The sequence below is a fragment of the Phalacrocorax carbo genome, chromosome 2 (genome assembly GCF_963921805.1).
Source record: "Phalacrocorax carbo chromosome 2, bPhaCar2.1, whole genome shotgun sequence".
Classification (NCBI taxonomy): domain Eukaryota; kingdom Metazoa; phylum Chordata; class Aves; order Suliformes; family Phalacrocoracidae; genus Phalacrocorax; species Phalacrocorax carbo.
Genome location: NC_087514.1, coordinates 128,608,097 through 128,630,189, shown reverse-complemented (window position 1 = coordinate 128,630,189; position 22,093 = coordinate 128,608,097). Strand labels below are relative to the sequence as shown.

Here is a 22,093-nt window from a genome sequence, read left to right as displayed (position 1 = left end):
TTAAAAAATCTGAAGTATTACATTTTCTTTGTGAAGTATTGCATTCTTTAAAACATTTATTTTAACATAAATTATGTATTTATATATTATATATGTCTGATTCCAACACTTTATCAATATTTAATGTGAGGTAATGCTTGTGACATCAGAGAAATATGTGGTAAAAAGTCACCAAACATCAACTCAAAGCAATGCACAGCATCACAGACATACAGAAAATGAAGTTGTCAGGGTCACGAAGCTATGTTGTCCATCCCTCTCTCAAAGGCAAGATCAGCTCTTAACTACGGACTCTAGTTTATACAGGATAAGCAAATCATGCTTAACATATGCCTTATGTCCACGTCAGTGCCAAGGTGTACCAGGACAAGAGTGTATTCCCAGACATTCTGTGCTTTCAAGGAGAATATACAAGAGTACAGACACTGTGCCTCCCATGGCAGGTGATCAGAGCACGCTCCTCCTATCCAGAGCTAATTTTTTTGAGAAATTTTGCCCCTGATGGTGATAGACTGTACAATCCCGCACTCCTTAAAGAATGTACAGTGCTGATCATTAAGACAAATGACACCTGTGTAGTAGCTATTATTTCATGTGCTCCATATTCCCCCAAATACATTCTGCTCACTAAAACTCTTTACCCATGAGTCCAAACACCTACTAGGACCACCAGCCTCTGAGCACCTGCAAGCAACATACTTTTATTACAGTTCAAAGCAAGTTTTTTTCTCTCTCTCCTCCTGCAGAATTGCTTTTTTCTTGTTGCTGTTTACATTCAGTAGAAATAGAAAAATTACTCTGGTGTGAGGTGACAAGCAAAAGAGAATTTGTAATGCATAAGTGACAAACATAACAGCCAAAGAAACTGAAACCTTTCCTAAGGGGAAACTATACATTTTCACTTCCTTTTGATCTAAACTCTTCCTTCATACTGCAACAGATTGCAGACATTACACCTTAAAATTGCTATGGTTGTGTAAGAGATGGTTATTGTAGATCATGTAGGGATTTTGAAAATGTAAGGTTTTCTACTTCTTGTATGGCTGAACTCATTAAAACTGTTTCTGATTTTACAAGCAGAATGATTTACTCAAATACCATTGTGGTAAATGCTACATAAAAACCTGGATAGATTGAGAGTTTTGAAAGCAAACATCCATAAATGCCTGAAATTCCATTTAAAACATTCTTAAGGGATTTTCTATGATGCATATCATATATAGAATAAATGACAAAAAACTGTGAGAGCCATTTTTAAAGCTTTCTATGAGATCATTTTTGCCAGTATAGAATTAGGTTATCTCAACCTGTGTTAATAAATACTTCAGAATATATAACTATGTATTTTCCTTTAACTGATCATTATTTAGGGTTTTCTTTATATCTGTATGAAAAACACTGTTGCAGTGATTAGTTTCTACTGTGCTGTTAACCCTAGTGCTTATGGTGAGGACCTATGGAAACAATTAAGCACAGAAATTCTTTAATGCCAGTTAGCTTTAGTGTTTGACCTGTGTGGAGAAATTCATGTGATGATAAAGCATTATGTGGCTGGTTATTTCTGCAAAAGTAGTATAGCCTGTTGCATTTTATGCGCTTTCATCGTAAAGACTTTATTATAAAGGCTACTGTTGCATACTTTATTCTTGAAAGATTGAGGGTCAAACAACGTACATTAACTCCTCAGACAAATTCTACATTTTGGATCAGGTACATCAACATTAAGGTGTTTAAATATTTACCTGGTTAACTGATATTTAATAACCATAACTGAATAACTTGCATTAAGGGTGTGTGTTGAGTTTAGTCTGACTATGTAAATAGTGACATACTGGACAATTATTGGTTAAAATATTGTAGGCAAAGTTTAGTTTACATTTCTCAATTTAAAAACATTCACCCTTTTATCCACACTTTTCTGTGCTATGAAGCTGGTGAAACTGTGCTGACATTCAGAAAAAAAAAGGATGCTGCAACTTATTTCAGATTAAAATCTACAGAGGACCCATGATTTAAGTCTTGGATAGTTTTTGTTTCTTCTGAGGTGAACTGAACATCAATGGAGACAATTGATACTGACACAGGAGATAATATATACATCCAATACATGTTACTAAAGTAATTATTGTGGCTGCTGCAGAGTAAATAGCATGTTTGCTACTGCTACTCTAACCTGGAAGAAAATCTAAAGCACTGAAACTAGAGTCTACTCTTTATTAGGAAGGAATACGCAGTTTGAAACAAGTGCTGTCGATTTTCAGGGAGAGTGCACAAAGAAATTATGGATGCTCACCACAACTATAGGACTTTCCGTTCTCTTTAAGGATAGGGGTTGATATAGCAAAGACACTTACATGAAATGCCATCTCCAGGAGGCAGAGAAGAAGGAGTGGGGCTGATTTATAAACCTCACTGTATTATTCAAACTATTTTGTGTTAATTACTTGTGTATTGTATAACTTTTTTTTTTTGTGATTTTTTGAGACTTTTATGATTACCTTTTGGTTATTCCTCCATTTAAGAAATCTCAGTCTGTTAACTATATTTTCTCTGTTCATTACACACTTTTGTTTCTAACCTATGGCATTTCTGTAATAGAAGAATGTATTAGCATCAAACATGCAATGAGGAGATGGAGCAGTACTCCTAAAATAGGTATTACGCTATTAAAGACTTTTTAAGTACCCATGGAGTGTCTTTGCGTTTTGTGTAAGATGACTGAGAAGTTGGGTGTCAGAAATGAATGAATTTGCTTGTTAGAAAAGCCTGCAATTTACACTAGTTTTGACTTAAACTAGTTAAAAAAGAAAAAAACATTGTGAGCCCTGAGACATATTTGTACCACTTATTCAGAAGTCCTTAGGAGTGGATTACTGACAGTTGTGCTGGATTTGTGTCGGGGTTATAACTGAAAAGCACATCAACGTCAGCTGTGAAGTGTGGCTACATTCGCATTTAAAAAATTAATTAGAAACGCATGTTAAAGGAAATCCATTTTCCTCCGTTTGCCTTAATCTTGCTCCCTGCACTTTTGAATACACTTTTGTGGAGTTTTGATAAATGTACTGATTTTCTGTTTGCTACCTCTGTACAGTTTTGAGTCATGCTGCTGCTCTGTTCTGAAGATAGGGACTTTTCCGTGTCACCTGGTCCATCTACTTATTGCAGTCCTCTTAGTGAAAACAGTTGTCTGGGATCATTCAAGTAACTCTGTGCCCTCCCTCTAATGATGACACGTATTCTGAACATGAAAGTCTGAATAAAATGTGAAGAGCAAAAGAACTGTATCGTATATGCATGCCCCAGCTCACCTGGCTGGTTACAACACAGCTGTAATGATTTAGATTAAAGGTTGATCTTGAAAAATATAATAATAGGCAAAACAGTAACTATGGTAAGGTTCAGCTATAGTAATACCAAAGATCTTTATGGAAATAATGGGGAAATTAACAATTCAGTCATGCCAGAATTTAGCTTCTGCCAAGGTTTTATTCCTCTAAAGCTGACATCAGAAGAGAAATCACTGCCTAAGAGATGCTGGGAAGGAAAGGATGGATTGTCAGCAGCAGGGAGATGTTCATCACCCAAATGGAAGGAAGCAAGGAGCTGATGGAAGTAAACACTGTGACAAGAATTTGCTGAAACTTATGGAGAAAGGTGCTAATTTAGGTAATGACGGGGTGCATAAGTATCATCATTTTAATCTGCTTTTCATCCAGGCTGCCAGGATGAAAGGATTTGTAGGGGCCTACCACAGTTGGACTTTCAGGATTGGCACAGTTGTTGTAGAAAGGAAGTAGCTCTCTATCAGCTGAACTGTGTGTTTTTGACCTTAAGAGCTACCCTCAAGGGACAAAAAGGTGGTTTAAATTCATGGTGCATGAAGAATTACACTTTTATTTTTCCTACATATATATTGCAAGACCAGAAGCTAATGTCTGAAAGTTATGCTATACAAGAAGTACTTGTTTCCCAGTAACCAGTCCTGTATCCAGCTTAATAAATTTGTTAATGTTCTTTCTTTATAAGCTGTTTTTATAGGTTATTTTACATCATTATTCTTAACCAAAGGGGCAATCCCCCTTAGCCTCATGGGGCTGCGTTTGATGTAGCCTTTTTTACTTACAGCATTTCTAATCACACTGGATTTATAAACTGTGGATTATGTTATTTATGTGCTATGCATAAGAGAACTAATTTAATGCACTTACTACCTCCACAAATGATAAAGTATTTCATTTCAACCCAGGGCAGCAGAATAATTTCCATTTCGTTTTATCCTTACAAAAACGTCATAACCTTTCATCTCATCACATGATACATAAAACGAGAATTCAGTACTATCTTGCATACATTTTACAAGTACTGCATCCAGATCTATACTGGGCAATATATCATCCCCTAAATAATGAACAACTAAGTCACCTTTCTCCTCTCCCTCCCCCACTGCAAGTGATCTTTATAATGAAATGCATCCTTGTAACAATTGCATTCACTGTTAAAGGAGGGATGGATGAAGTCAGTCTAATTAAGCCTTTAAAGGTGCTATTTATTTCACACAATAACTAAAATTATACTAGCAACTATATCCTGTGAGTTTTTATTCCTCTATTTTTGTATTTTTCCTTCCTTGCTCATGGTGTTTGCAATAATCAAAGTAGAAATTGGCTTTGAACTGTGTTTAATGAGTCTTCTAAATAATATTTGTCTGGGAGATGTCAGCCAGTGTAAGTGTAAGTGAATCTTACAACTCCCCGCATTGCCTGATGGCTGTGGCAGGGACATGTCCTGTGGTGCCATCCAAGGAGCTCTCAAAAGACTAGCTTTCATTTTTACATTACTGTGATGCCATAACTTCTGGGCATTTTGTGAATATGTACAGTTTTCTACAGGCTACCTATGAAAGCCGAGAGCTGGCATGTCATTTCAGTGGTAGAATGCTGGTGGCGTTTAGAAAAAAGGGGGATGAAAATGACATTTTTCCACATCCCTTCCAGAATCCACACTAGAGGGGCAGAGATGTACTGAAATACTGGTGAAGGACATAGCAACATATTACAGATAGCAGAAGTCACATTAGAAAATGCACTGTAAGGACAACCCAACAAGCCCTGTATGGGTAGCTCAGAGATGGATTTATTTCCTTTGGCTTAGTGGAGCCAGCATGCTTAAGCATAAAATAAACTTACTAGATGTGGGTCAGAGCCAAGAGGGTTTTGTGATTTTGTCTCCAATACAAGAAGTGATTTAAAAACCTGGATATTGAGTAACATATTTCTGAGCCCCACCTGAATGTCTCTCTAGCAGCTGGCGCAAGTTTAGAAGTACCAATATGACAATGAAGTTGTTAACACCAGGCAGACTTCTGTTTTATCTGTATAATTGGGTACGTTTGCACATATTTCTAGGGTGCTGTGTAGAACCCTGTAAGCTAACTCTTTGCAGAGCTGGCATGAAGCCACAGGGCTTATTAGCTGAGGCTCTATGCTGTGAGAAAGCACCTAAACTGCTTCTGAATCTCAGCTAGCTGGGGAAGCAACCTTCTGCATTTACATAGTGCTGCCCTTAAGCAAAAGCAAGTGTGGAATGACCTTAGTTTCTCTACTTTCATAACCTGATAAATTGCCCATCAAAAAAGAATAGTTTCTATATAAAGATCCCATATCCAAGTTAATACTGAACCAATGTTCCTTTAAATTGCCTCTTGTGAAAAGGACTTCCTGTACTACATGTGTAATTATTTGGTAAACTTTCACATACTTGGGGCCTGAAACTATGTCTCTGTAGGAAACAAATGGTAGGTTCTTCTTTCTCAAAGAACGGTGATGGATTGGTTCCCATCCCTTACAAACAGATAACATTTTAAAATTCAGCACTTTTCTTTCTGGAACAAAATTGGCAAGCCCATAAACATCCTTCACAATCTTTCATATTAGTACTTGCCTATGGAGGATTGATAACTTCTCCAGGGTTTGATTTACTTTTTGTTAAGAGGCTCTGCTTTAATCCTGGGCCAGTGCCAACATGCTCCAAACCCTAAAGATACCAGAATAGCAGATGGTATCAGACGCCAGTGTCATTAACTGGTGTCACCTGAGCTGCCATTTAACAGCACTGTGCTGGCTGGAGCCTGGGACGTAATGAAGCTTTGCTCTTTGAGACCCTCCAGACTGACTTCATGTTGAACTAACACCTCTAACTCAGTTCCATGTCAAACCTGAAGCACAAGTGAGGAGCCTTCCAGCAGATACAGTGGGACCCTCTGAGTAATGTTTGGGTGCACGTCTCTCGAACAAATGATTCATGCTCTGCTGTAAGACATCAGGCAGAGGTCACATTTACAAGGGAAAATCTCTTCTGAATGCACTTGCTAGCTTGATGCTTTTCTTTCCACATAGTGAAAGAAAGGAGGAAAAAATAAAAATTCTTCAAAAAGTAAATAACGTTATGACAAGTTATAATATTGTAATACTTAACTGGTATATTATGGCTTTCTGAATCATTGAGCCTTGCGGTATTTATGTGCACTAACAGAAAAGTACCTCACAAAAAGAAAAATGCTGAAGAACATTACCATATTACTGAATGCACCAGGGACAATATTATTTCCTGAAAGAGGCCAGTGTATGTGAAAAAGTAACATCAATAAAACGTATCTGTGATGATGCTGGAGCAGTAATAGGTATGGCAACTATACTTTTTCACTATCAGCTGAGTAGCATTCTGCACTTACATTGCGAACAAAGCAGCACGACTGGCTTACAAGATGGGATATATCTTCATCTCATTAATGGAAAAACTGAACACAGGATTATTTTTCTTTTTTTGAAAGCTATGACAAGCTTGTGAAAAAGGGTGGGAACAGAAGTAAAATCTGCTTTCCTGTCTGGCCATTTTACATTTAAAAATTTCAACATTTGTCCTTGGAGGCATTAAAAGGCATTCCACATTAGCAGTTCTTCAGTGGTTAAGGGAGAGGGGGAGAAGTAAAGCTCTTTCTGATGCACAGCCCTAAGGAGACAAAGATCACAGAATGACTCTTCTCCATTTTCATAATCAAAAACCTATTTCTAATTTCTACACATAGCACTAAGAAGTAATATTTCGGAACCATCATTCATTCCCATGGTAACATCCTGATATTACAAGCAGTTAATTATGTCATTGCTGTGTGGTACACTGTGTGGTTTATTTACGGAAGGAGATAAACATTTAATGAAAGTATCTTGGGATATATGAACAAAATAAAAACTGCTGTTTTATCCCTCTGGTCTTTTCTCATGCTCTATGCAAAGAAAATGTGGTATTAGCAGGTATCTGCTGAAACCTATACAAATACAATGCTCTCGGTAAAGAAATGTAATATCTTTATATGGCAAAGAGGAGAATTCTGCCTGAGATTTAAACTAAAAATTATTTTCTAAAAAGACATCGTTCAAAGATATACTTGGTATAATTGGATTTGATATAAATAGGTTAAAAATTACTAGGCGTTCGAAACAGAACAGACGACTTCATGGTTATTTTGATCATTTCTGAGCTACTGCACATGACACCTCTGTCATGAAGTAACTGCCCCTGTTGTCATCAGGATCCCCCTTGTAAGGGAAAGAACCTGAGAAAAGACAGCCAAAAAAATCCTGAACTGTTTCACTGAAAACTGCAAAGAGAACATTCTATAAGTGTTTGACATTCTGATTTATAGTGCCAATTAAATAATCCCGTGGTGAATGGTCACTGGACATGCATTTTTATAAGCTTCATTTCATATTGGTTTTTAAAAAAGTGACCTGCAAATATAATGCAGTCAATACAGGAAAAAGAATATTGGACGAATAATGAACTCTGAAAAAACCTGTTTAAAATTTCAATCTAAAAAAATGTGAGTTTTTTAAAAATTAGAACTGTAAATTTTATCAAATTTAAAAGGCAGGCTGTAGACTAAAATATGGACCTATCAATAATTCTTAAAAATGTTGCCTGACTCTTTGTTAAAGGAATTAGTTCTGGAAGGCTTCTCAAATTTTCTGTATCTGTATGTTTTTATCAGTAATTTAGACAACCATTAAATGTACGATGGCTAAGTCTGCAGTTATAGTAGACGAAAACAGAGTACATTGCAGAGTTACCTGAATTATTCAGCTAAAAAGCCAAATGACAGCAAGTGAATTTTAATATAACCAAATGGAAGGAACACATACGGAAATAAACATTTCCTGATTATTCCTACAGGATAAAATCCTCTGTTTAGAAAGCTGTGATTCACCAAATTTTAAAGGTCATAATGGATTACCACCTCAACCTATCACTGTATCAAAGAGCACTAATGTGATGCTGCATTAAAAATGTTTAAAAAGAGGAATGCCACATAAGAATAGAGAGATGACCTTCCTTTTGCTAAGTAACCACTTTGCTGAGCCCATTGCTTGTACAGCATATCCTGATCTGATTAACCCACTTCAAAAGGCATATGAAAACCCTGAAGAATTGAAAGGAAGACCACAAAAATGATTTGGTCTAAAAAACAACCCACATAAAATTAATCTTAAAGTGCCCTACCTAGAAAAGACAGTGTTGAGAGATTACTTAATCACTGCATATAGGTAAGTTAAACGAGGATTTTCAACCTCGCTATCTAGAATGCTACAAGAGCCAAAAGCTGGGTGATGAAGTCAGAAAAATTCAACCTCACAGGAAGAAGTAATATCCTTGAAATTAAATGTCCCAACAGAGTACAAGAGGAGTGATATAACTCATCCTTATCTGCTTTGTGGTCTCTGAAATGAAGCAATTTTCATCGGTAAGAAATACCTGGGGGAGAATCAGACCAGGTGCAGCAGCAGCCCTGCAGACTTTTCCCTTCACTCATAAAGCTCTGTTATGCTGCCATTCCCTGAAGCCCTGAGCAGTGGATGGACACTGCAGATCATCCTCAGGGGGTGTTCCATGATGCTATAGAGAGTCCATTTTCCTGGACAGCCTGCTGACTTCTGCTGCTCAGATCACTGGGATGAATGTGATGGACAGGCTTCAGGTCAGAAGGGATTTTGCACAGGTCAGACTAGCAATAATCCTGGTGGTTTTTCTCTTGCTTCCCCATGGATCATCTGCTGGCTGATTTGGGTATACCTAACCTCATCAGTTTGCTACAAGTGCAGAAGCTGTGAAGGTTGGTGGTATCTCAGCCTCTCTTGGGCTCTGTTTATTGTGTGTAACTCTTAATCTCTAAAGGATTTAAATGTATTAGTGTAACCCAAATTTACAAAGTCAATAGCCCGTGATGTTGACAAGATGTGCAGGAATATTGTGAAGAAATACAGGGAGTGGGACTTAAACGAAACTAGGCCATGATGTTCCCAGCGCACCCCTGCAGCCAAAGCTGTATAGGGGGTGGCTTTCCTTGTCCTGTGAGCATTACAAATGGCTCCACCATGCTCTCGGGAGACTACTGGCTCCAAATGTTCTTGTTTCTAATGGATTTGGGAGTAAGAATTTAACACCTGGATATTATCACAAACCTTTGCTCTCATTTCGTGGATCCAGTGCCAAAAAACAGACCACTTCAAGTATCTTTGGTTTCATTCTGATCTCTAGTCTAGAGCAGTTGCTGGGGAAATGATTGCACTTGAACTGATATATCTGCTAAACACTCCTAGCCTTCTTTCCTAAGGGGAAGAAACTTCAGCTTTTCTTTTTGACACAGTAATCTTTCCCCCATCATTTCAGGAGCTAATAATTTATCCCTCACACTTGCTTCTTGTCTCATCATCGCTCATGTACCTCACAGAAGTAATACAATACATCAGACTAAAGCTCTTGGGGTTAGAGGTTTACACTTGGCTTTTGAAGGCTGTGATTCCAAACTTTCAAATAACACAGTATTTATAGATTTTCCTAGGCTCATAACAGTGGCTACTAAAACACTCACATAAAAGAAAATGAAAATACATCTGATCACATCTGATCTTTTTGACCTGGCAAACTTAGGTATCATATATTTAGTTCTACCCACTGAAATACTCAACTTCAATTTATTTTGCTTAGATGTTGCAGGCTATAAATAAACATTAAAATTATTGCAGTTGTGCCCTGATTTCTCAACAATAGTGCTTTTTCACTTAGCTAAATATACTAACTTTGGGAGTTCAGTTCAACAAAATTTAAAAATGCTGCTTTTATCAAAGCAGAGCTACACATATTTACACCTGAATTGACTGAAGCTTCTTGTTTACTTTCTCTGATTTGTCCTGGCAATATATAAGTAGAATTTCAGACTGGAGTCTTTGCTGGTTCTGTTCCCAGTGTATTGACATCTATCTTACTGTATTTCTCCTGGTCTGAGCAAAATATTACAAACTAGCCAGCCTATAGTAATGCATTTTTACATACTGAAGGTGATTATCATAGATTGTGAAGATGCTACGTTTAATGAAAGAATATGAATTTTATACAACTATCACTGTATGCATCAAGCATCCTTCTGGGACTGTTGAACACCAAACGGGCTTAAAAAGTGTAAGCTCACATGCTGTGAGCTTCAGCATGTCTCTTACAACACAAGAAATCTTAGGATCAGACAAAGGGCATCTGTGCCAAAATGCCTCTACTCGTTTTTTACCATCATCATTGGCTATCATACTCCTAAATTGAAAACTGTGACAGTATAAATATACATCAATTCAATCTTCTTCATGGCTTATAAAATAATATGCACTGTATTACCTAAATATTATTTTAGTTCCAACACAAACATGAAAAGAGCCTTCTCAAAGATTGGCAGGTTAATACAGGGTTCTGCACTCACCAAGATGTGTGTTCATCATCTTTGCACAATATTTGCACATGGCTTCCAAGTCGTTTAGTTGTCCTTGTAGGAATGAAATCTGGGCCTCCAATTCCTCCTCCTACAATTAAGAGATTATTAGCATTAAAACTCCCTAACTTTCTATAATACACAGTAAAAGTGTAAGCTAACTCTTGACATCCTTAGAAAACTTCTAATGTTTCCTATTCCTTTATTCTTGAGAAAATTTTGGAAACAAAGAGAATCACCTTCCAACTGCACTTATTAAAAGATTTTCAAGTTCTTTTGTCATTTCATGGAAACAGGGTTTGGTTTTAATGTTTCAGTGCTTATTAATACTACTCTTTTTCCTTCTAAAGAGTCAAATATAAATCTGTCTATATTGATCCAAGAAAGGTTAACAATTTGTAGTTCTTTTAGAGGTTAGCTACCTGGTTTTGCTTGTGCAAACACAGTACCACAGCAGTGGCTGAAAAAATTCACCAAACGAGAAAAATTCTCATTTCTGGCAGAGCAATTTCCACAGCAAGTCCTATGAAACCTCAGAAAAATTAATTTTGTTTTTTATTTCAAAGCATATATTTCATGAGACTTAATACCACACCTCAAGGATGCATTACTGCCTTCTATTTTGGCATATTTATTTGTATAACACATGGTGCTCTATCTGTATGAAAAACCTGCACTTCTATGCTCAGCCAACTGCACTTCCACACATCATTTTATGTAATATTTAGGTGAAAACTATTTCCATCTCACATACTACAAAGCAGTTACTTTATTATCAAGTTATGTTTAATAAATATGCATCAAGTGTAATTAAAAAAAAATAATTGAAAAAAAAAAAATATCTTGCTTTTAAGGCCTAGGAGAAGCATTATTATCTAGCTACGTGCCCTGTCTAAGTGGTGGGAACTACCTCAGCTGAGAATTTGTCTTTGAACTCCTTTCTTTGCCGGTTTACAAATGCATCCAGTCTTGTCTTTAAAGACCATACTGCAGAGAAAGTTCATCTCTCCTTTGGAAAAATGCCTTCAAACCTTAGTCACAGACAGTATTAAGCAGTTTTTTCTTTAACTATGCAGCGGAATTCAAGATATTCAGATAAAGGTAAAGTTACTTTTTAGCTTCCTGTTTTTCTTAGGAGTTTTGCGGTTCTATCATACACTTGTTTGATGAAGATTGCTGATGATCAGGGGGTGAATTACATTTCAAATGGAAAAAAACCAAAACTGATCAGCAAGAATAAAGAGAATGAATCAGTCTTGATTTAAAGATACAAGTGACCTTCCTCTCCATCAGAAACTGTGTCAGAGCCAAGCAAAGGAAACTTTGCACTAATATAGCATATATCCAAAAGCAATTGATAAATAAATAAAATAAATAAATAAAATAAATAAAAGATAAATAAATAAATAAAAGATAAATAAATAAACAGTAGCATTTTACAAGATCTAGCAATATCATTTTTTCCCTGCACACTTTTTCCTCACACTTACAATCTACAGACACTAAATATTTTTTCTTTGTTATTTCCTTATATTAATACACTCTCACCTTATTTTACTCAACTTTACACTTTGACCACTTAAGCCTCAAAGGGATTGATTTTATGTTGCCAATTTATAGTAGCTGAACTAGTAACCTCATGCAGAGTCTGCAGTTCTGTCACAGCTTATACGAGCGTATCTGCATTGATATTTCCATTTAAACAATGTCCCTGCAGAAGACCTTTTCCTAGTACATACAGCTAGTGACTGCAAGAAATAATCCACCATAAATTTTAAATTGCCATTGCACTGCAAATGCAGCTTTAAGATAGGGAAAGGCGACAATATTTGAGTATTTTACTCTAAAATAACATAATCAAATTCTGAAATTATTAACCAGTAATTAAACCCCTGTTTACCTCCTACAAGTGAGTAAGAAAATTTAACTTCTGGTAATAAATATTTCCATGTTTCTCAGGCTAATTTTTCGTATTCATGGATGAGATCTGCTGTACATTGATCTTAAAATGCTTTTGGACAGCTCCATCTACTTGAGCAAATTCTGAAACTAACCTTTTCAATTGTACAACAGTACCTCTTCATTTGGGAAGTGAGACTGGTGCTGAGCAAACTACATCCACTGTTCTTTCAGCTCGTTAGGATCCAGCATGGGGAGCAGAAACGTTCGGCAGACCCAGCACTCACAAAGGAGGGTGCTATGGCTGGGAACTTACAGACAGTGAAAGAGGTTTCCTGCCAAGTGGCCAATATTGCACAAGGCTGAGTGAATGCACTTGGAGTTCCTGACTTCCCTGGCACCCTCAGGAAGGGCACCAAGGAGTGTTGCCAGTGGGATGTGCAAATAAGCAAGACAGTAAACTTGATGTTTGACACATGGGAGACCCAGATGTGCTGTTTGCATGAGACGACAACACCCAAATGGTGCTGACTTGCTACAAGACATAACCCCTGCCCCTGCTCTCACCAGAAGTGCTGTGGCAACCTCTGTGCAGATGGACCCCTGAGGGTAACCTCCCTGGAGGGAGGTTTGCTCTGTTGCAGTTGCCACAGCAGCAGCAGGTGAGGAGCTGCAAGAAGAGGCAAGTGTGTTTTATTCCATCAGGGGTGACAAACAGGTGAATGACAGGATCTTTCAAGGTGTAAAAGCTTATGCAACAGACAGGGAAGGTGAAACCAAGGCAAGATGCACTGGGAAGAAGACATGCACTCCTAAGAGGGTGGAAACTGGAAGACTGTGCCTTCTGGCAGAAGGAGGGGAAAAACAAGCTCCCTCAGAGGCAGAATCCAGGTTGGACACCGTCTCAGAGCACTAGCAAGAGAAAGTAAGTGATGAGTGACAGTAAGTGGTTGGTGACTCTCTTCCAGCCAGACTTAACCAGGGAGGTTTTTTTGCTTGATCGGAGCCTCAATTTGTGGTGTTGCCAAAAGACTGTTTGGGGTCACCTAATGTTCTGACTTTTTTCCTGTTTGTTCTTGCATACACCAATGACACGGTGATGTGAAACCATTTCAGTTCAAAAGTGACTGTGGGGCTCCTGAGCAAGGGTGAAGGGGACAGGAAGCCTTGTGGTGTTTCTCTAATCCTATGGCAAAAGCAAAAAGCCTGGACAGCAGCAGATGTATCCAGCAGACCACATATGGCTACATATTTGGTGGCATTACTGGCTTCAACTATTTTGCTTGTGGCACCCAATTTGATGAGGAAAGAAAACGTAGAGAATAGGTCTACCTAACAAAGAGAGGGAAGAACATCTTCGTGAACAGACTTTCTAATCTAGTGGGGATGTCTTTGTCTGTCATAGAACAAGGACCTAGCCCAGAAATATATGAGGAAGCAGGACATATGGACAAGGTATTCAGAAGGTCGACTTGGCTGAGTAAGGAGCTTCTTAATGAACTAAAATGGGAAAAGTACATATGGAGATGGAAAGGGTGGAAATGGAGAGCACATATATGGAAACAATGACAGGAAACAAAGGACAAGTATACAATCATTGTTTGGGCACAGGAACAAAACTAGGAAGGACAAAACCCAGCTGGAGGTAAAATTAAGGGGGGACATTAAAGGGTAACAAGAAGGAATTTTATAAGTATGAGGGCAGCAAAAGGAGGTTCAAAGAGAATGTTGGTATAATGCTTATTAAGGGAGATAAGACAACGATACAGAGAAGGCTGCAGCACTCAATAATATTTCTGCCTCTCGCTTTTTAGGCAAAGTCTGCTCCCAGACCTCTGCATGTACAGTTTGGGAAGGAAAGCAATGGCTAAGAGTTGGGGGGGGCAACAGTTTGGTGAAAACCTGAAGAAGCAGCATGTGTTCAAATACATGGGGTCACATGGGATACCCCCACGGGTGCTGAAAGAGCTGATGATGTGACTGCAACACCACTAGCTGTCATCCATGGAAAATCACTGCTATTACAGGACATCTCTGATCACTGGAGAAAGGTTAATTTTACACCCATATTAATGAAAAGTGAGAAGAAGGATCTAAGAAACTCTATGATAGTTGGCCTCACCTTAGTCCTTGGAAAAATCGTGAAGCATGTCCTCTTGGAAACAATTTCCAATATGTAAAGGACAAGACAGTAATCAAGAAAAGTCAACAAGGATTTACCAAGAGCAAATCATGCCTGACCAATCTGGTTGCCCACTATGATGAAATGAGCAGCATGCAGATGAAGCGAGAGGAGTGAATGCAATATATTTTTAGTTTAGTTAGGCTTTTGACACTTATTTCCAAAGCATCATCATTTACAATATGAGAAAATATGGACTGAAGGAAAGGATTGTAGGTGGGCTGAAAATTGGTCATACCCCAAGCTCAAAAACTAGAGTCAATGGCTTGATGTCCAGTTGGTGGTTGGAAACGAGCACAGTAACCGACGGACTGCTGTGAAGATACTGTTCAGTATCTTCATCAACAGCCCATATGAGAAGACAGAATGCATGCTCAGTAGATTTTCAGATGATGCAAGACCAGGAGGTATGGCTGCTGTGCTGACTGGTAGAATTTCAATTCAGAAACACCATGAGATGCTGGAAGCCCAGGCAACAGAATTCTTTTTGAGATTTCTGTTATAGAAACTTCAATAAGTGCAAAATTCTGCAGCTGAGGAGAAAAAAACCCCAATGCACCAGTGCAGACAGGGAAGGAACTTCTATTTCAGGCCTGCTGAAAAGGACCTGGAGGCTACAGTGGCTGCTGAGCTGTTTATAAACTAAAAAAGTTCTCTTATCACTAATAATGTAAACAGTGTATGGGGCTACATTAGGAGGAACGTGGTCAGCAAATACAGGAAAGTCATTACGTCCCTCTACTCAGTGCTTATGAGTCCTCACCTTGAATAATGTTTTGGTCCTCTAGTTCAAGAAGGATGTTGAGAAACTGGAGAGGGTCCAGTGCAGGGCAACTATAATGGTTACAGGTCCAGAAGACAGGCTGAGGGAGCTAGGCTTGTTTATTTTGGTGAAGAGGAGCCTAAGGAGGATCTACTGGGAGCCTCCAACTACATGGAGCTAAAAAGATTATGCAATCAAATGCTTCCCAGCAGTGGCAGATGATATAGAAGGGACCATGGCCCAAAATTACCCCTTGGAAGGCTCAGATTGGTCATTAGGAAAATATTCTTCATTAGAAGAGAAGTGCAGCACTGGAAGAGGTTACTCAGAAGTGGCAGAGTTTCTATTCAAAGTCACTGACCTGATCCTATGTTACTGATTGTCCTGCTCCAAGTAGCACCTTGAGCAGAGGTCTCTTCTAATCAACATTACTAAGACTAATCTTTTCACAGTATCTTTCTAAAATTGTTCTGCAAATCTAATGTTTTGTAAAGGTAGGCAGCAACACCAGAAAGCCCCTGAGAAAAAAGGATAATTTTTTTTCAGTTTTCTAAAGTAAAATTCTTTAGCAGTAACAGATGAAACAACTGATTTATAGCCAGCATTGTGCAGATGCTCTCGATTCTTGTCCAGGCAGTATTCACTGCGCCTTTCTCTAAGTGCCAACTTTTGTGTTTTACTGTGCTGAGAAAGTGAGTACCCTGGATACCATTTTTATTTTGTGTACAAATAGCAGTGCTGATTTGTTCTCTCTTATGCATGAACAGAGACTTACAAATTCTTTGAACGGGCCAAACGTAAGTCAAATGAAAAACATTATGGTCTATGCTTCCTTGAGAAACCAACATTTCAGCTGATCTGACACACACAGTACCAGAAACATGTGAATGGTGATTCAAACTCGTTCAGCCACAGCTCTCAAAGGTTAACCAGCTGACCACAAAATAAATATCAATCATTTAAATAACTAATCAGAATAAAAAAAATCAATGTCAGCTTACCAAACAACATGTCCTATAAAGCATAAAAACTCAACGTTTTCTAATATTGGCAGCTGCATTATGAGGAAGAAAACCAAGTCAAGTAGCAAACCAAGTAGCAAATCAAACAAAGGAATCACTGCATCAGACATGGGAGACCAAGACGTGGAAATTTAATGATGCAATCTTGCAGAAAAACAATAATACTTTCTGAAAATTTAGTCCCAGGGTCCTCAGAAAACTTTTCCACACCTTCAACATTCCAGATGATGTAGAGCCTTACAGATAATGAGTAACATCTTGAATTGAAGATGAGAATGAAAAGGAAGTAGATTATTTGTGATGCCACATTGATTTACATTTCGCTAAGAATATGAAGCAGGCTAGTATTTGTGTTTGCAGTCAAAGCAAGACCCTGTTTGAGTGCCTCCATATACAAACTCCAACTATATTCCTTGCTGTGGCAAGACTGAATCTGTTAAACACCTGACTTACATTTAAGTTTCTCATATTCGTCTTTCTTCTTATCCACCTCCAGAACTTTGCTTACATTGTTCCATTTCCCTTTTTCTTCTGCCATGAAAACGAATTCATTTATGATTAATTATTTGCCATTTCTTCTCTATTTTTTCCCCAATCTATACAGTTGTGGTGCTCTCCATTTGTCCAAAGCTCGATCTTCCCTTTTTATTACCTTTCCTTTCATCTGTCTTCTCACCTTTACAAAGACAGCTATGGAAATAAATTTTTTATATCCTTCCTTCTCTCCTGAGCTCATAATGAGATCAGCGATGCCTCTACCATACCCCGTTTTTCATCAAATTTTACTGTTTCAGAAAAACAGCTGTGACTAACTGAAAGTGGTCAGCACCTTCAAGAACAGATTTCAGAAAGTTTTACAGTTTTGACATTGTAATCCTATCCTTTTACAGCTCATCACTTTACAAGCTGCAATAAGGTTTGCAGGCATGGGTAAGGGCACTGGAATTTAGCATCCTACACAAGCCAAGGTCTGCAGAAATACAGTTTTGGAAGAAGCCATTCTTTCTCAACCTTGTTTTTATCAGTTTAAACAAGTTTTCTCCCAAATACATGACTCGTAGCTGAACACAGAAGTATAAGGGCCAGAAAACAGGGAATCAAATATATAAAATCAGAACTGTAAGATCTTTCTTTCATACTAACGTTTAGTTTTCAGTCTTACTGTTCAGGAAATGAAAGAAAAATCATATTTTTGTCTGTTTTACTCATGTAGAAACTCAAGGAAGAGTAAACTCTGTTGTCAAAGGCTTTTGACAATATACATCCAAGCACTTCATTCATGAACATTAAGAACAGCAAAACTCCATTCATCTTAAAGCTGAATCCTTCTGAATATGAATTAACTTGGCAGCACCACCAAGCGTTAAGTATAGTGGAAAAGAAACTACCTTCAAAGAGAGGAGTATTTAAAGGTATTCAATGTGTTTAAGCAATAATGCTGCAATTAAAAACTGTAGTGGTTTGACCCTGGCTGGACGCCAGGGGCCCACCAAAGCTGCTCTGTCACTCCCCTCTTGAGCTGGGCAGGGGAGAGAACATATAACGAAAGGCTCATGGGTGGAGATAAGGACAGGGAGCTCACTCAGCAATTACCGTCACGGGCAAACAAACTTGACTTGGGGAAATTAGTTTAATTTATAACCAATCAAAGTCAGAGTAGGATAATGAGAAATAAAACCCAAATCTTAAAAGCCTTCCCCCTGCCCCTCCCATCTTCCCAGGCACAACTTCACTCCTGAATTCTCTACCTCCTCCCTGCAGCGGCACAGGGGGACGGGGAATGGCGATTGCGGTCAGTTCATCACACGTTGTCTCTGCCGCCCCTTCCTCCTCAGGGGGAGGACTCCTCACACTCTTCCTCTGCTCCAGCATGGGGTCCCTCCCATGGGAGACAGTCCTCCATGAACTTCTCCAGCATGGGTCCTTCCCACGGGCTGCAGTTCTTCACGAACCGCTCCAGCGTGGGTCCCTTCCACGGAGTGCAGTCCTTCAGGAACAGACTGCTCCAGTGTGGGTCCCCCATGGGGCCACAGGTCCTGCCAGGAGCCTGCTCCAGCGTGAGCTCTCCGCGGGGCCACATCCTCCTTTGGGCATCCATCCTGATCCAGCATGGCATCCTCCATGGGCTGCAGGTGGATATCTGCTGCACCATTGACCTCCATGGGCTGCAGAGGCACAGCCTACCTCGCCAAGGTCTTCACCACAGGCTGCAGGGGAATCTCTGCTCTGGTGCCCAGAGCACCTCCTCTCCCTTCTTCACGGACCTTGGTGTCTGCAGAGTTGTTCCTCTCACATATCTCACTCCTCTCTCTGGCTGCAGTTGCCCAGTTGTACTGCAGCTTTTCCCCCTTCCTAAATATGTTATCACAGAGATGCCACCACTGTTGCGGATGGACTTAGCCTTGGCCAGTGGCAGGTCCGTCCTGGAGCCAGCTGGCATTGGCTCTGTCAGACATGGGGGAAGCTTCTAGCAGCTTCTCACTGAAGCTACCCGTGTAGCCACCCTGCTACCACAACCTTGCCATGCAAACCCAATACAAAAACATAACACAAAAGGTGTCAGAACTGTGTTGGAGTAACAGCCCAGTCTTCCTGGTGTCTTGTCTGATGCTGGTCAATGATGGGTTGGGCAAAGTGTAATGAATAAAGTATGTCATGATATAAGCATGTAACGGTACTGCTCAGAATCTCCCAGGCCACACAGATTTGCAGATCAGGGACTTCTTGAACTACAGGTGGGTTGTTTTTTTTTTTTAGCTTTTGGAGTTTTCCTGTATTAATTTGCCCAGTCACATTTTCAATTCTTTCAGTATTCATAGCAAGAGCACTAAGGAAACATCCTCTGAGCTCTTGGCAAATTGGCAGGGCAAATTAGAAAGTAATTCTAACGAGGTATCAAAATATTTAGAGGAAAATAAAGGGAAAAATCAGATTGATACAAGGAAATCCTGAAGCCAGGGACTTGCCAAGGGACTTAGCGGTACTTAAGTGCTTATTCATAAAACATACACAGAGTATACCTGTTGGATATTGGTAGCATTTTACATGTCAAACAAGATTCAGATGTGTGGCATAAATTGCTTTCTCATTTAACTTTATGCAAATTTCCCTGGAGTAAAAAGCAGTGGTTACTGTTTCCATTTTGTGAGAATTTATTTAGTTTTCATTTTTTAATCTAACAATTAAATATGAGACATAACCTTTTAATATTGAACCCCTGACAGCTGAATGTTGGTTGATACCCCCATGATTCTTTTATGATCTATGCCAGCCACAGAACAGTCTAGAGCATATGCTGACATTTAAACCAGAAACCACTGTTTTTGAACAATGAATTACATAGAGTGGAATGTAAAACAAAATTTTAATTTATTAATTTAATTTTACTTTAATTTACTAATTTAACGTACCTATTATTTAATCATATTGCTCACGGGCCTTCATCAGGACCAAGACCCTGCTCTGCTGGGTGCTGTACAAATATAAAGAAACAACCCGCTTCTCTAAAGGACTTTACAGTGTAAGCCAAGAGACAACAGATGGCTGCAGACACACATATGGGGAGGACATGGAAACAGTATGGCTGTATTAGTCAGTCTTATAGACATGGCTTCAGCATGTTACCAACCAAACTGTTGTCAATGGGAAGGTGGAATTTTTAGGTTAGTTTTCATAAGGCATTTGCTTTGCAGATGTTTAGAGAAAGTTTCTTCTACGTGGAAGGAGCTATGAAAAGATTAGATGCAAGTTCACCAAGCATATCAGAGTCAGGGATGGAATATATATTGTCAGTTTTACACTGAGAATTTTGGTCCTTGTGAAATGTTTGCACAAATTGGAATTATTTCAGATATTACCCTATGAGGACACAAAGAAGTTCAGATACTACCTTCGGGTATTAATTTCTGCAGAAGCAGAAGTTATGTACCGATTTCCTGTGCCGCACAATCACCTGCCAATGTTTCTGTGTCCCTGTGCTAGCTGAAGTATCCCCATGCTTAATATATATGCCATAAATTCAAATTTATGTTTTGAATGTTATGAATTATATTCAAAATCCAAGAAGAAATAGAAACTATATATTTCCAATACACCTTACTCATATTTTGTGTTCTTCACATCTTCACAACTGCCAGTTTTTTTATTATTTTGAATGTGCTTTCATCAATGTTAAACATTTTAAGCATCATATTTTCAGATAAATCGTACACACGTATTTTGTTCCTTTGGACTGCGTGCACAGTGAACTTCAGTCATGTTTTTGTTTTACACCATTTTAACTCAGACTGCTTCTACGTATGGTATGAGGTAACTTATGCAGGAACATCTTTCCTTTTTTCTTTTATTTAAACTCTGTTAATTTCACTGTGTAGTGCTAGTAGGCATAGTTGCTAAGAGTAGCAAATAGGACTTTATCCTTGCTGATAATTACATACTTATTTCAGTGCTTTCCTAGATCAGTACCCTTAAAGCACAAACAGGTTCTCTGACAGATTAATAAATGAAATGGTGGTGTAGTTATCCACCTTAAAGAAGGATGAGGGGAATACAAAACTTAAAAGAAGCATACTTTTCTTTTTCTCTCTTTTCTCCTCTGCCATCGTTACTTTGGTTGCTTTCCAACAAGAAATTTTGCTCTCTGGTAGTACTGTATGTCTCAAAATACATCAGGGGACATCAGAGTAAGCACAAATGAATTAGGTAAAAAGTAATCCTCGAAGCGTAGGTTCAAAATTCAGTGCTGTCAATGTTAAAAATTTTGGGGCACAATGCATTCTCTTCTGCTCAAAGAAGACAATTCAGAAGAACAATTACCTATTTTAAAACCTGAAACAGAACTGCCACTGTGTAATCTTCAGTGAACATGTGTCCCTGACAACCCTCTGAAAGGAGTGGGAGAATGGGACTGAGGAAAAAAAAAAAAGAAAATAAAATGAAAGATGAAAGAGAGGGCAACAAAATAACTATTGTGACTCCTAGGAGCCAAGATAAATCAAGTTATGTACCAACACTGGAAAAAAAAAAATAATAAAAAATATTTGGTTCAGAGGGCTCTGATTGAAAACGAGTACCAAAACTATGAAAGAAATTTTACAATACAGGTAAAAATGTTGAGGATGAGACCAAGACAAATTTGCCAATAAATTAAAATGCTAGAAGGGATTCACCTGCAAAGGCACATATTTTTGGGCATTAGTACAGTCCTGACTTCCTCTGTGTGTTTTCAGTAACAACACAGAAAGGGATGGCATCGCACAATGCTTTCCCAAGATATGCACATGTAAACAGAACCAACAGATTATTAAAGGATTAAATGAACGAATAAAAATTGCAACTTTTTGTATGTAATAAAACCCCCATAAAAAGTAAAGAAACCCCAACAAAACTGGAAGGGTTGCAACTCTGATTCAGAA

At 38.5% G+C, this 22,093-nt stretch overlaps 1 protein-coding gene across 4 annotated transcripts in view; it reads right to left on the bottom strand.

Moving 5' to 3' along the window:
• Positions 1-22,093, bottom strand: part of TBC1D5 (TBC1 domain family member 5) — a 323,581-nt gene that overhangs the window by 16,704 nt on the left and 284,784 nt on the right. For all 4 annotated transcript variants that reach the window (XM_064444307.1, XM_064444304.1, XM_064444309.1 and 1 more), the window contains one exon: positions 10,805-10,904. In XM_064444307.1, coding sequence (XP_064300377.1) covers positions 10,805-10,904 — 100 coding nt within the window. The remainder of the gene's footprint in view (positions 1-10,804; positions 10,905-22,093) is intronic.